Source organism: Zootoca vivipara, chromosome Z1 (assembly GCF_965207765.1).
Source record: "Zootoca vivipara chromosome Z1, rZooViv2.hap1.1, whole genome shotgun sequence".
In the NCBI taxonomy this organism is placed as follows: Eukaryota; Metazoa; Chordata; class Lepidosauria; order Squamata; family Lacertidae; genus Zootoca; species Zootoca vivipara.
The window spans coordinates 71,942,165-71,958,349 of NC_142583.1; the positions used below are offsets into that span (position 1 = coordinate 71,942,165).

General features: G+C 42.9%; 1 protein-coding gene across 4 annotated transcripts in view; it reads right to left on the minus strand.

Moving 5' to 3' along the window:
- Positions 1 to 767: 767 nt before the first annotated feature.
- The window catches only part of LOC148687419 (uncharacterized), a 110,154-nt gene continuing 94,736 nt past the window's right edge, over positions 768 to 16,185 (minus strand). For 2 of the 4 annotated variants that reach the window (XM_088660695.1, XM_088660697.1), the window contains 5 exons: positions 11,811 to 11,909; positions 5,554 to 5,640; positions 3,372 to 3,535; positions 1,912 to 2,021; positions 768 to 1,076 (listed from right to left, as the gene is read on the minus strand). In XM_088660695.1, the coding sequence (XP_088516821.1) occupies positions 893 to 1,076; positions 1,912 to 2,021; positions 3,372 to 3,535; positions 5,554 to 5,640; positions 11,811 to 11,909 (644 nt within the window). In that variant the 3' untranslated portion in view covers positions 768 to 892. Of the gene's footprint in view, positions 1,077 to 1,911; positions 2,022 to 3,371; positions 3,536 to 5,553; positions 5,641 to 11,810; positions 11,910 to 12,397; positions 12,518 to 15,715; positions 15,785 to 15,994; positions 16,154 to 16,185 lie in introns of those variants that run through there. The other 2 variants (XM_088660694.1, XM_088660696.1) reach the window with 2 other exon arrangements.

Genomic DNA, 16,185 nt, shown 5'->3' on the forward strand with positions numbered 1-16,185 from the left:
CTTAAGTGTTTTAATACAAGTGTGTATTTGTAAAATGTGGTATTGCCTGAGAAGGGGTGTGTGGGATGTGATCCACGGGTAGCAGTCAAGTACAATGTTCCTTGTAATGCTAGAATGGACATGCAAGGGAATGTTTGGTCTAGCAGTCCAAACTTCCTGTTCCTCCTGGCCTGGAGCATCCTTCCTTTTGCATGTGAGCAGAGGTGGGCATGACCTTACCTGTCCAGGTAACAAAAGGATGAGTCACACAGCGCTCCCTCCCTTTTTTCTCTTTCTCCTTTCCTTTTGCCTGCTTTCAGCTAGGCCTGCTTTGTTGGCTTACAGCCAACAGCAGCACAGGGATTGCCTCCCATATGGGGCAAATCCACAGGTTGCAATGTGTAACCTTAAGACTTTAAGTCCTTAAAATATATTTGAAAAATATATTTGAAAAAGAATCGCCGCAGTCTAAACTCTGTTGTAGCATTCAAATAACATCTGTAGTAGTTGGTAGTAAGAATCAAGGCCACAGGTAATTAAATATTTATTTATACTTTATACTTTGACAAGTTTTGGCAATAAGTTAATAATGAATATGTGAAATATGGAGTAGATGGGAAGTTGTATGTAAACTAAGAAGATATTATTTATTCTATTTATTAGATTCCCCCCCCCAATTAGTTGATTTGTTGTGTACTTTTGTATGAATGGATGATGAAGACTGCTTCTTTTGTTTATTTCAGTTAAGCAAATAAAATTAAAAGAAAAGAAAAGAAGCATACATGGGATGTTACTGAATTCTTCCACACTTTATTTCAGTGCCCAACTAAGCCTTTGCAGGTGTAAAACAATGGCTCTTTTCCAGCCTCAGAATAGCAGGATTGACAAGGTGGCATAGAGGGCAGATTTCCAGTTATTTCATCCACTTTGCCATAGGCTTCATTTTGCAGAGGCACCGCTTTAAGTCTTGGCAGGGAACATTATACCAACAGTTAAAACTGTGAGGACAATTCCTTGTGACGATGACACAGTTTCTCGGAATTAGTTTTCCAGTAACTTTATCGGTTTCAGTTCTTGGATGTCTAGAATCCCAGTAGCTGAAAAGGAGAGGAGAAAGTATTTAGTCTGAATACTTACTTTATTGTGTACCTCTTAGAATGAAATGCTTGCGTATCCTCCACACACTTATTCATTATTTTTGCAGTAACCCAGCAAGTCATTCAGAGGAGAATTCTCTTTCGGTCTGGAGGACTCCCCTGCCTCTCGCCTTACCCTGTAGTCAGAGCTTGCACACTTTCTTGCACTACCACCAACACCAGATGAGTCTCATTTTATTCCCTGTACCGGGAAGTTTTTAATGATTGCTTTTTTATGTTTTGATATATGCTGTGAGCTGCCCAGAGTGGTTGGGGAAATCCAGCAGATGGGCAGGGTATTATTATTATTATTATTATTATTATTATTATTATTATTATCATTATTATTATTATTAGTGTCTGATTGGAAGGCAAATCATGTGGTAGCCTGCACAAACACGTACATCCTACAAGCACTTATTGTGCTTTCCTCAGGAAAATAAGGGGGGGGAATATTCCTATAGGCAAACCAGATAAATTAATAAATGGTAGGATTTTGATTATTTGGAATGTTGAAGGGAAGATTGCAGGCCAGTGGAAAAATACAGGCTACATTTCCTTTCCAAGGCAGTGCCTCACCTGTGACAAAGTTGCACAGCTTACAGAGAGGACAATCCTAATACAATCCTTTTGCAAGAGGACGGTCCTAATCGGCTCCACCAAGCAATTTGATGGTAGTATTTCCCAGTCTTTAAATCATCATAATAAAGAACAATATGAACACACAAATATATCGGCTCTCTTCCAAAACTAATTGGTTATGAAAGTTCCCAGATGAGGAGGAGTTTGGACTTACAGGTTCCTTATGATAAACTCCTTTTGATAGCAGCGCCATTCTGAGCCTACCAAGGAAACTCCAATATAATAATCATTCGGTCTGGGCGTCACTATGCTTGAAACTTGGGCCTACAACACAGAAAAGAAGAAAGTCTAGATTAGGGGGACATGAAGGAGCAAAAATGCCTAGGTCTTGGTCTCATTGAGGAGCAGGAAACTTCAGCTGGTGAAAAATGCAATGGCCAGATTGTTCACCAGAACAAGACGGTTTGAGCATGTAACACCAATCAGGGCACAACTGCACTGGCTGCCAATTAGTTTCCGGGCCCAAATTGAAGTACTGGTGTTGACCTATAAAGCTTTACATGGCTCAGGATCCAATAACTTCAGGATCGCCTCTCCCCTTAGGAACCCACCATACTCTGTGCTTGTCACCTGAGGCCCTTCTCAATGTCCCAGAGAGGTTAGGAGCATTGAAAAAGAGATGGGGCCTTTTCTGTGGTGGCTCCCCAATTATGGAATGTTCTTCCCAGAGAGGCTTTCCTGACGCCAGCATTACATGCCTTTAGCCAGGGGCCAGCAACCTAATGCCAGTGGGCTGCAAGTGGCCTACGGGGGTAGCTTAACCGGCCCCCAAGCTGCCCCCAAACCAAGCCTCCTGCTTGGACTCACTTCTGCAGCGCTGGAAATCGCGTTTGCGCATGCACCGTAAATCACGTCTGCCCAGACGCAGACACCAGAAATCGCAGGCGCGCATGCTCATGTGCCCATGAGATCTGGCCCACGGAGGGATCTCCACTGGAGTGAACCGGCCCAGGCGAGGTAAACCTTGCCAACTCCTGCTTTAGGCATTAGGAAAAATAATAATCTATAGCCTGTAAAGGTGTGGGGCTGTGTGGACTGTTACTAGGGAAGCTTTCAATGTTTAATAGATTGTTGCATTTTAATAGTAAGAATAGTAGTAAGAATGAAGACCACAGATAATAAAATATTTATTTATTTATTAATTATTGTATTTTAATATTTCTGTTGGAAGCCACCCAGAGTGGCTGGGGAAAATCAACCAGATGGGCGGGGTATAAATAATACATTATTATTATTATTATTATTAGGCTGTCATTTAGTATGCTTTGTCGTTTAGTATGCTTTTTTATTATTTCATTGTGTTTCTATCACTGATATTCTATAATGTGTTTTTAATGTTGTACACCATCCTGGGTTCTTTTGATGAAGGAATCTTTTGATAAATGGAATAAATAAATAAATACTAACACTAATATGCAACCTTTTCCTCCAAAGGAGCTCAAGGTGCTGCATGCCCTTCTCCTCTCCCCATTTGTCCTCACGACAGTCCCATGGGGTAAGTTAGAATGGAAGGCAGCCCTGATCAGTCTCCACAACCACAGCAGACGCTGAAATCTCCCCCCAAAGTCACACTCCTCCATTGTCTCTGAAGAATTTATCCCATGATCTGCTCACCTGCTCCGACTCATCTTCAATACATATCAATTTTGTATCGTATTTCATCCTTTCGCAGTATTGTATGCACTTTTTCCAAGGCCTTGGGGTGGCAATGAAGTCATATAGATATAGGGCTCCATGCCAAACAACCCATTCCTCACGTAACCTGTGTTGAATGTCACCTTTGAGCAATGCCCAGAATGTGTGAGGAATAAAAAGAGAGAAAGGACAAGTGAGGTTTTAGTAGAAGCCAGCTTGTAGGACACTGCAGAGTTTAAAACACTGATATTGGGGGAACCTCAGGAGCAGCTTGGGTGGGGGAACCACCCCACTGAAGAAAATCTAGCATTGTCCCCAAAGACCCACTAGGACACACTGGCTATGCATTTAAAGGATAAAGTGGATCAACTTCAGAGTGCATTGGTTTCCCCAAATGTTGCATCTCCAGTTGAAGAACCCCGTGCCTCTAGAGAGGATGTTTTGTGGGGCCAGTTTCACCTCATGCAATTAGCTGACGTGAACAAAGTACTGGCAGCAATGCATCCAACCACACGGCCCCTCAACTCCAATCCCTCCTGGCTTATCAAATCTATCAGAGGGGGCTGACTGGCTGGGTCCAGATTGTGGTTAATGCGTTGCTGCATGAGGGGGTGGTCCCTGCTGCATTGAAGGAAGCAGTGGTGTGACCACTCCTAAAGAAAGCAACTCTGAACCCTTTGGATTGGAACAGCTATGGGCTGTTGCCAATGTTCCCTTTTGGGGGAAGGTAGAGGAGAGGGCCATGGTAGATGCCCCAATGGTTAGAAGTTGCTTTTACCAACTGCAGCTGGTTCAACAGGTCATTCCTGGACCAGGATTCCTTCCCACAACAGTTCATAATTTGCTCAGCTCAAGACTGGATTACTGCAATATGCTCTAGATGAGGCTTCCCTCGTGCTTGACCTGCAGTTGTTGCCAAATGCTGCAGCATGATTTCTGACAGGAGTGCGGCCGTCTCAGCATATAACCTCTTTGCTCAGAGATCTGCGCATAGCTGATTTGGTCTGAGAAGTACCATTCATTTCCTTCCCTCTTTCTCTTTTTGCACCCATTAAAAATTCACTAGCCAGCTTTCCAAGACATTTGGGTCAACAGCCAAAAGTACCAGACACAGACTGAGAGGTGCAAGGGAGCTCCACCAGGTCTCCTGTGAAATTCGACCTTCCTGTAGCCAATTCCTTCTGGACTGTTTCAGAACTGTTTTTGAGTACAGAGTAATATACCGAAAAAACTAGAACAACCCATAGGAAACACAGGAAACAAAAGCTGTAGTACTGACAAGATGGGAAAGAAAAAACTTTTTCCGTATTTCACAGGCTCCTCTGTCCTTCCTCAGGATGAATTCCCTTAGCATGGAAAGGAGGACATGTGGGGACTGGTCATTGATTCGTGAGTCAGGCACAGAATTTGGCCCTTAGGACAAGTGCCTCAACAGACAACTGTGTCCTCCAAATCAGCCTCCTGATTTCATCATGCTAATACACCCGCTTGTTCTTCAAAGGACTATGGTATTAACCAGACATCCGTAATAATAATAATAATAATAATAATAATAATAATAATAATAATAATACCCCACCCATCCGGCTAGGTTTCCACTGGAATGGAGCCGTTGCCCAGAAAGGCTTAACAACATGGCCTCTTTGACTGTGCCCATACTATTTATAATCCTGTACCTAATAGAGAACTTGTATATAGTACATAGAGAACTTGTGACCTTCCCTATGTCACCCTGCAATTTCACAGGAAAGAGCCCTAGTGGGCCAGAGCTAGTATGCTCATCCCTACAGCCCTCTGCACACGTGGTCACTTAAAACACCTGAAGAGAGCTACCCATTCTCTGTTTCCAGGTTCGCTAATCTGACTGATATTTCAGAACGGGATTGGCACAGGAATGGGTCGTTCTAGGCCAGTCATCCCCAAACTTCAGCTCTCCAGATGTTTTGGACTACAATTCCCATTTTCCCCGACCACTGGTCCTGTTAGCTAGGGATCATGGGAGTTGTAGGCCAAAACATCTGGTGGGCCGCAGTTTGAGGATGCCTGTTATAGCCTGTAATGGAAAAGAGAAGTCCATCCCAATGGTTCAGAAATCTCCTATTGCATCAAAATTTCTGGCACCTTGACCTCAACCAATAAAAGTGGTTTCAGAGTAACTTACGAATAGCCTGCTTTATTTCACTGATTTTCTTTTTCTCTTCGGATATTGCCACAGATATATTCTCAGCTTTCTTGATTTTTGTGATATCTAAGAGAGATGCAACAATTTAAGTCGGGAGGATCTCAAACAGCCATGTACAGATACTGAAAAGCCATGTTTCTCAATATCTAATATTTACTTTTCATATATAGGAACCTAGAAAGCTGCCTTATATTCAGACCATTCATTAATCTTGCTGAGAGTTGCCTATGCTGACTAGCAATGGCTCGCCAGGGCTTCTGGAAAAGGTCATTCCCACCTCTGCCAGGAGATGCTCAAAATTGAACCCGGGCCCTTTCCAAAAACAACAACAACAATGACATTTGCACATCCACTCAGCTTTTTTATGTTTTGATATATGCTGTGAGCTGCCCAGAGTGGTTGGGGAAATCCCAACCACTTCCGGGTTTGACTGCCACCGAAACGGCAGCGCTCCGCGCGAGCTCCGCATTGTGAGCGATTGCTGGAGAGGCTATTTGGGGGTAGCGAGGGCTGCGCAACCCCAAGAAAAGTTGTGGGGGTGACCCACAACTGAAAGTTTCCAGCGGCGTTGGACAGGACTCTCTTTTTTTAAAAAAATATATTTTTATTAATTTTCCAATTAAAACCAATTATATCACATTCAATATTTCAAATTATACACATATATATATCAATCAAACCGAATGTTATGCCAAATCATCTAAAGAATTTTTTATTTGGGTTCCCATGCTTCAAGAAATTGGGAATTCCTCGCAACCGTCCACTGCCGTCTTTTTTCTAAAGTTCAAATCGTCCTCCAAGTTCATAATAATCCAGATCTTCCCCTTACAGTCACATAGATGTTTTCCACTTTCATCCGATTGTTTCCCAGCTGCTGAGATAAATATCAAACAAAGTTTCACAGATGTTCTTTCTCCTGTGTGAGTTAATCAGTCCAGCCTCCCCATAAATCTTCTTAGTGGAGCTCCCTGTTGCGTCGAAGCAGCTCGAAGCAGCGCCATCTTAAAAAGCTCAAATCACTTTCGTTTTCTCTCATAGCCATGAAGATTTACGATCTTTATAGAATTTACAGCTTTTCCAGGCAGGAGACCCAAACATCAAACCATAAACTCTTGGTAAATTAATGGATCTCCTTGCCCTATAGCTGAACTTAGCTTCAGGTCGCTGCTCCAATTTAAAGTGCGTCACAGCTCATAAATCCTCCGAACACGTCCAGAACTCCTTCCGTCCGACTAGGGGGGGGCTTTTCTCATCGGCAACTCCACATCTTTAAAAAATATGCTCAGTAACAACAGTTATAAAGTTCAACTCACACAGTCTTTTGCTTCTCTTTCACTCCAAACAAGCCAGGACATCGCGTCCGGGAAGGTACGAGGCAACAAATATGAAGAAAAAATAAAAACTCACTTCCCTTATCGCTCCGTCCCCATCAATCCTTCTTCCAGATACAGTACAGCCTTTGACTCCTCTCCCTCAGCAGCATAAATTTCTCAGCAGTAAACAGCGCTTCTTCCCCTCCTTCTGAAGTATGTCCATAGATTTAAGCCTAATTATCTTCTTTAATCATGGAAATCCCCGCCATGCAGATTAGCGTCCGGGAGTCCTGGCCCTCGTAAGTGCTCAGCCCAAGCTCCCCCCACTCCAAAAACAGTCGGAGTGGGTCTGGGGGCATCGCAGGCCAGCGGCCCCTCTCCGTAACCCCCGGAGAGGGTAGGGGGTTGCCATTTACTCCCCTAGCAACCGCCAAATTCCTTACGAAGGTCAGAGAGATGGAAAACAGGTCCGCCATTCCTGCAGGCGGAAACCGCAACCCGCGTTGGACAGGACTCTCAGCATTCTCCAGCCGAAGGCAAGAGAGCAGAGGGACCTAGACGCATTTGGAAGAAAGCACCTCCCAGCAAGAAGCCCCAGAGCCTGGAACGGCGTGAGAGCGGTAAAACTTTTTTAAAAAATATCCAACCCCAGAAAATAAATCCGGTACTTTTAAATAAGGACATTAGATAAAAACTGGGACTATATAAAGAAACCTGATAGAAAAACTAACTAACGGAGGGAGTACTTGAGTAAAAAAATAACAAAGAGAAAACGACGTGGTACCAGAAAAATTAAAGAGACTCAATCACAAGCGGGAGAACGTGGGAAAGACAAGAAAGTTGTATCCTGTGTAAATGAAATAAACACTTAGTCCTAAAAGGTTCAATATTAAGAAGGACTATTGAAAGAAACCCTGCAAAAGAGATATCCTCATCGCGGTTTGAGCGGAGGAGGAGGGGGAAAGAGTAAGAGAGGAATGACTCGCATAAAAGCAATCCTTTGAAAGAAACCAACAAAGAAAGCGCGGTGGGAGCTTGAAAAGGGAACTTTGCATACTTTAAGGCAGAGACCAGTGAAAATGGAGTTTTAAACCCAAATCCTAAAGGACAGAAACGATACCTGAAACAAGATGGAGCGGCGTGAGGTGGAATAGGGCGGGGACAATTGAGTGAAGAGGAAACAACTGGTAGAAAAAGACAAAGAACGGACTAACGAATTGAAAGAGGGGCTAAGAGAGAACAGCGACACCGGAGGCTGCAAGCAAAATATCCAGAGTAAGAGCTGAGAGAGGGAGAGACGTGAAGCCAGCAAAAAAAAAAAAAAGGAACAGCGACACCAGTGGCCAAGGTTGGAGCTACAAGGGAAAGTACGGGAAATGACAGGAAAGAAACTGAACCAGAGTACCTTATTTGGCCAGCAAGCAAGAAGGAATTCTGTAGCAGAAGGAGAGATGGAATTGAAGGAACTGATTCTAAGTCTAAAGGGGGATATATTGGGTTTGAGAAAGGACTTTGGAGAGTTGAAAACAGAGGTAAACGATAAAATGAAGGGGTTAGATGAAAAATTAGATAACATGAATGGGAAAGTAGAAGAAAATTCAAAGTCAATAATGGAGTTAAAAACGCAGATTAAGGAGATAGATGAGGAAAGTAAAGAATCAGCAAAGACAGTACAGGAAAATAAGGAGAAGCTACAGCAGATGGAGGAATTGGTCAAAAAGGCATTTAAGGAAATTAGAGAGTGTAAAAAGGAATGTGAAAAGGTCATGAAAGAGAGAGATGAGTTTAAGATAAGGCAAGAGGATACCTGGGATGCGATGGCTATGCTACAGATGCAGGCCAAGGAGAAGACACTCAGATTGAGGGGGGTCCCAGAAAAACCAGATGAGAATTTACTGTTGACAATAACGGAAGGAATAGCGGGATGGCTGCAGGTAGAAGAAGAGAGGGTAATGGAGGAAATAGAGTCGCTATATAGAGTTAACTCAAAAAAAGCCAAAGAGAATAATTGGCCCGGAGACTGCTTGATCACGTTCTATACAAACAGGCTGAGAAATAAGATGCTTCAAAAGAGAAGGGGAGATAAGCTAAAGATTGAAGGGGAAAACATAGTAGTGTTGAAAGAGGTGCCACCACGCCTGTTAAAAAAAAGGGACAAATACCAGTTCCTGACAAAAGCGCTAAAAGCAAACTCTATACATTTCAAGTGGGAATATCCACAGGGGCTCACCTTTACTTATAAGGGGAGGAAGAGAAGGTTCGAAACACCTGAGGCTGCAGACATCTTCTATAGGAGGTATAGATCACAATTTGGAGGGGACAAGAATCAAATAGAGAAGGAAGCTAACCCAAAGGAATTACAAGAGGACTCCAATAATGACAGTGAACAGGAAAGCTGAGAGCCTTCCCCGCCCTTAAAAAATGAATGATCACACTTTTGGGGGGGAGCGGGAGGGAAGAAAGGAAGGGAAACTTCCTCCGTCCCCCTACCCCCTTCTATACATACCCCCTTTTTTGCATTTTTTTATACATATACATATTTTTGTTGAAAGGTATCGTGTTCTGAAATAAATAAATAAATAAATAAAATGACTCTTAAAATAACTACATGGAATGTGAATGGTCTAAATGAAAAAAAGAAAAGAAATAGAATAAGACATGTATTATTAAAACAAAAATTAGACGTCATCTGCTTGCAAGAAACCCATATTAAAAAAGATCATGAACGATTATTGATAGACCCAAAATTAGGAGTAGAATTTATAGCAGCCGATGGAAAAAAAAAGAGAGGTGTGGTGATTTATGTAAAAGCAGGTCTGGAGCCGGAACTACTATACACCGACAAAGAAGGCAGGATGGTAATGATAAAAATAAAATATTTAGGAGAAATAATATATATAATGGGGATATACGCACCAAACAACAAAAAATCAGAGTTCTTTAAAAAAGTTGAAACTATAATGATGGAATACGTTGATGGGAAAACGATCCTATTAGGAGATTTGAACGGAGTATGTGACCCAAATAAAGATAGAACTGGGAAGGGGAGAGAAAATTTGAAAGGGAAGTTGCCTCAAACTTTCTTTAATTTAGTAAAAAATATAGATATGAAAGACGCCTGGAGATTTAAGAACGAAATAGAAGAAGAATATACGTATTTCTCAGATTCTAAAAATATGGCAAGTAGAATCGATGCCATCTGGTTGTCAACAGAAATGTTAGGTAGAATACAGGAAATTAAAATACAACCGAGAACACTATCAGATCATAACTCCATTCTCCTACATTTAAGAGCAGAATGGAAGATAGGAATGAGAAGATGGAGACTAAATGAAACATTGTTATATGACGAACAAGTGGTAGAAGGAGCAAAAGAAACACTGAGAGAATTTTTTTGAGCTAAACAACAAAGAAGAAACAGGTAATAAGATCATATGGGACACTAGTAAAGCGGTGATTAGGGGATATTTTATTAAACAAAATGCAATATTGAAAAATAAAAGAGAGAAGGAGAAGAATAAAATATTGGAAGAACTAGAGAAAAAGGAGAAAGAACTGAATAAATACCCTAACAATGGGAAATTAAAGAAAGAAATTGGCTTACTAAAAACAGAATATAAAATTAAGATAGAACAAGAAATGGAATGGAGACTCAGAGCATGGAGACAGAATAGTTTCGAGTTCGCAAATAAGCCTAGTAAATACCTAGCATGGCAGATAAAGAAGAGGAGAAATGAGAAAATGATAAACAGACTAAGAGAGGGAGAAAAAGTGATAGATAGCCCCCAGATGATAATGAAGAGATTTGTAAAATATTATGGGGATTTATACAAGAAAAATGAGGAAAAGAAGGAGGAAATAAATAACTACCTAGAGAAACATCAGCTGAAAATAAACATTGAGGAAAAAGCCAAGGAAATAGAGAGACCAATCACAAGGGAAATCTCCAGGCCCAGACGGGAAATCTCCAGGCCCAGACGGGCTCCCCGTTGAATATTATAAGAAAATGGAAAACATACTCTTGAATCCGCACATCCACTCAGCTGCTGTCCTTTCCTGGAGCTTCTGGATAGCTCAGTCAGTAGAGCATGAGACTCTTAATCTCAGGGTTGTGGATTTGAACCCCACATTGGGTGAAAGATTCTTGCACTGCATGGGGTTGAGCTAGAAGACCCTTGGGATCCCTTCCACCTCTACAACTCCAAAACGTAGGTTAATCAGCCTCATGTAACCAACATGCTGAACTCTAAATAATGCATTAAGGTGTTCAAGCCATAGAGTATGCTGTCCTGCCAAACTCAGATACATTGGGAAGAAAGAGGTAATCAAGCCTATTGTTTTTCCCCAGGCTACTTGAGAAGCTCAGCATGTGAAGAGGTTTGACCTGGTTGCTCAAGCTCAGCCACATGCTTCTCATGAGCCACTAATGAGCTAGGAAATTCCTCCACATTGTTGCTACCTAAGTTTTCCTACCGTGCACTTTTTCCGAAGCACATATATCTGACCTTTGAAGAGTTTGTAAGCAAATCATTTTTTAACTTACCAAGCATGTGGTCTCCCCCTATGCTGAGGGAAGAGGGAAACTTTGGAACTCACTTGGAAGAGCCTATTTTAAAGGTCTAACAGCCTATACTTTCATGCTTACAGTTGCTACATATTTTGTGACTGTAAATCTCTGCTGGGTTCTCTCACCAATGGGTACTTGCCTCAAACTTGGATCTTGGCATCCAGGAATTTTCTTTCTTATATCAATATATTTTCCCACCAACACACCAGATAGACAAACCATGCTTATGGAGAAGAACAGGATGAGCTTGAGGCAACCCACCCATTCCTCTTCAACTTCTCTCAACTGAACAATGAGAAGAAATCCCATTTGGTGGAAGGAGCGCCTGAGCAGGCAAAAAGTAACATATGACTTACCATCTGCATCGAAAAGATCCGGAAAAGTGTCTTCTATATATCTGAGAATTGTTTTTGTTCCTTCTTCGAATATGGCTCTCCTTTGCACTTCCTTAACATCTAAAGGTGATGGTGGGGAAAGTTGTTCATCACATGTGGGAGAATAGCTCTTCTTCCCCCAGCACCCACTTGGAGGGGATTAGGTTGCATTTGGAATGAGACTTCTGTGGTACAAGTTCCAATATGTAATGTACTTCCCAAAATTTGTAAAGGTAGAATTTCTCCACCAGGAAGACGCATTTTCAAGCCTCAAGTTCAAGTTTAGAGTCCTTAGCCCAATATCTTCATATATATATGTGTGTGTGTGTGTGCGCACACACACACACACAGAGCATTTCTGCAGGGACAACCTACAGTGCCACTGGTTTCAATGGGAGAGAGTATATTACATGTTTATCTCACCGACTGAAATTGGAGAGTGAAAGGGCTTAGTGGAGACCAGAACCCATCCTTTCCTTTTAAAGGTCTACACTGAAATGAAGCGAGCAAGAGTGAATTGTAATTCTGCCCATTACCCCTTTATATTTCCCTGGAAGACTGGAACTTACACAGATAGGTCAGCATTGATGCCCCTACAATGGAGACAATCACAAGCACTGCGCCAACATACAGGGAATATGAAGATTCGAAGAATTTTTTCACACGTTCCTCCAATTGTGTTAGTTCTCCTTGATGGACAGGAGGAAAGAAAATTCTGCTTTAGCTATCAACAGACAACATCCCAGTGCCACCCCATAGAATCATAGAATCATAGAGTTGGAAGAGACCACAAGGGCCATCCAGTCCAACCCCCTGCAAAGCAGGAAACACCATCAAAACATTCTTTGTCAAGAAATTCCCCATAAACTCTGGCAACCCATCTAGATCAACATATGGCAGTGAGCTTCCTAAACCCATCGGGGGGGGGGGGAGTTTGCAGCACTGTGAAATGCCAGAGGACCCGACCCTTGGAAGGTTAAGTGGATGAAGGAACACTTTTCTGCCCATGTTCCCTGTCTGGAGGCCCCAGGAGCATGAAGTGACTGTCATGGGACAAAGGTTCTTGAGAACAGAAGCAGTAAGGCCTACAAAATCATTCAAGCCTACTAACTGCTGACTGTTAACAGCAAACTGCTAAGTCACTTTGACTCGTGACTCATCTTGAGTGATGACTCATTCTCCCTATAAAAGTAGCCAGCCTCTCTGTGCCATTGTGTGTCTCAGCCAGAGTGTGTGTTGTGTTGTTGCAGACAGAGTGGCTCCGGGACTCTAGTAAATCGGTAACTAAGACTGTGCGTCTGTGAAGAGTCTGATAGCTGCTATGAGCACTCTGTGTATGCTCTTTAACCATGCGGTTTATGAGCAACTTTATTTTCTCAAGTAAAAGTTTTATTTTGTTCATGAAGAAGACTCTGCCTTGATTAATTTCCCGCTGCATGATAGAGATATCCCCCGGGACTAGAAAGACCTTGGTCTGACCCAGCAAGCTCTTGCTATGTTCTCATAGAATCATAGACTAAGGCAGAAGGGACTACGAGGGTCATCTAGTCCAACCCCCTGCAGGAATCTTTTCCCAATGTGGGGCTCAAACTCATGACCCTAAGATTAAGTGTCCCACTCTACCCACTAAGCTTAATGTTCTTATAGTCAAAGGTAGAGCTGAGGAGAGACTTCAGGTTGAGATCTTTGAACCTCAACTAGCAGAGTGGATTGGGCACCCTTGTGTGACTGTTACCCTGGCCTGGAACAAGGGCGGCTTCCAACAGAAAAATGAAATAAAATAATCTATTAAACATTAAAAGCCTCCCTAAACAGGGCCGCCTTCAGATGTCTTCTAAAAATCTGGTAGCTGTTTTTCTCTTTGACCTCTAGTGGGAGGGCGTTCCACAGGGCGGGCGCCACCACCGAGAAGGCCCTCTGCCTGGTTCCCTGCAACTTGGCTTCTCGCAACGAGGGAACCGCCAGAAGGCCCTCGGTACTCGACCTCAGTGTCCGGGCAGAACGATGGGGATGGAGACGCTCCTTCAGGTATAATGGACCGAGGCCATTTAGGGCTTTAAAGGTCAGCAACAACACTTTGAACTGTGCTTGGAAATGTACTGGGAGCCAATGTAGATCTTTCAAGGCCTGTGTTATGTGGTCTCGGCGGCAGCTCCCAGTCACCAGTCTAGCTGCCGCAGTCTGGATTAGTTGTAGTTTCCGGGTCACCTTCAAAGGTAGCCCCATGTAGAGCGCATTGCAGTAGTCCAAGCGGGAGATTGGGGTTGTGGAGTTCATCTGGCTGCCCTCCATCAAGTAAGTGGAAGGGGCTGCAGCAGTGGATAGGGCCCATCAAGGACAGCTTTCAGTTCAGGCTGGGGCTGTTCACTGCCAGCAGCAGATGGACACAAGCTCAAGTTCATTACTCTTCAGTTGGACTTGGTGGATCCCCTGGGCCTATAGAAGATGCTTGTCCTCACTCTGGTCCTCCCCATCATAACTTTCCTTTACTGTTCCTTCCCCCTGAGCATAGTTGTTGTTGTTGTTGTTTAGTCATTTAGTTGTGTCCGACTCTTCGTGACCCCATGGACCACAGCACACCAGGCACTCCTGTCTTGCACTGCCTCCCGCAGTTTGGTCAAACTCATGTTCGTAGCCTCGAGAACACTGTCCAACCATCTTGTCCTCTGACGTCCCCTTCTCCTAGTGCCCTCAATCTTTCCCAACATCAGGGTCTTTTCCAAGGATTCTTCTCTTCTCATGAGGTGGCCAAAGTATTGGAGCCTCAGCTTCACGATCTGTCCTTCCAGGGAGCACTCAGGGCTGATTTCCTTAAGAATGGATAGGTTTGATCTTCTTGCAGTCCATGGGACTCTCAAGAGTCTCCTCCAGCACCACAATTCAAAAGCATCAATTCTTCGGCGATCAGCCTTCTTTATGGTCCAGCTCTCACTTCCATACATCACTACTGGGAAAACCATAGCTTTAACTATACGGACCTTTGTCGGCAAGGTGATGTCTCTGCTTTTTAAGATGCTGTCTAGGTTTGTCATTGCTTTTCTCCCAAGAAGCAGGCGTCTTTTAATTTCGTGACTGCTGTCACCATCTGCAGTGATCAAGGAGCCCAAGAAGGTGAAATCTCTCACTGCCTCCATTTCTTCCCCTTCTATTTGCCAGGAGGTGATGGGACCAGTGGCCATGATCTTGGTTTTTTTGATGTTGAGCTTCAGACCATATTTTGCGCTCTCCTCTTTCACCCTCATTAAAAGGTTCTTTAATTCCTCCTCGCTTTCTGCCATCAAGGTTGTGTCATCTGCATATCTGAGGTTGTTGATATTTCTTCCGGCAATCTTAATTCCAGCTTGGGATTCATCTAGTCCAGCCTTTCGCATGATGAATTCTGCATATAAGTTAAATAAGCAGGGAGACAATATACAACCTTGTCGTACTCCTTTCCCAATTTTGAACCACTCAGTTGTTCCATATCCAGTTCTAACTGTAGCTTCTTGTCCCACATAGAGATTTCTCAGGAGACAGATGAGGTGATCAGGCACTCCCATTTCTTTAAGAACTTGCCATAGTTTGCTGTGGTCGACACAGTCAAAGGCTTTTGCATAGTCAATGAAGCAGAAGTAGACGTTTTTCTGGAACTCTCTAGCTTTCTCCATAATCCAGCGCATGTTTGCTATTTGGTCTCTGGTTCCTCTGCCCTTTCGAAATCCAGCTTGCACTTCTGGGAGTTCTCGGTCCACATACTGCTGCATACAGACCTGGTTCTTATTTTGGTATGAGCTTTCATGTGCATGCACACGAAAGCTCATACCAAAATAAAAACTTAGTTGGTCTTTAAGGTGCTACTGAAGGAATTTTTTTATTTTGCTTCAACTCAGACCAACACGGCTACCTACCTGTAACTAGACCTGGTTCTGTTTCTGCCTTGTCTGCTGGAGGTGGTTCAGCTTTCTCTGGCTTCTTATCTATATATAAAGACAGCATGAGTATAGTAATATTATATGATCATATGATAGGATATGATATGATATGATCAGCATAAAAATAAACATAGAGCTACAGCCTGAAATATCTCAGCTCTGTCAAGTGTCTTCAGTACAATGTACTGGAGGGAACGTATCAAGTCAGCAAATCTCTGTTTCTGTGAAGCGAAAATAGTAACCAAAGGGACTTACCTGGTGGCTTTTTAGGAGCCATTGAACTGGTTTCCTATTTTATTCTCCACCTGTGGGACTGTAAAGTAGACAGTGAAGTCAATGCCTTATTTAAAAGCAGAGTCACAATGGGCCATTCATAGGCAGGGTTGCCATGGGGACCCTCTCCCAGTTAATGTCATTCTTAGAGTGAGTTACTGTAACAATGCACT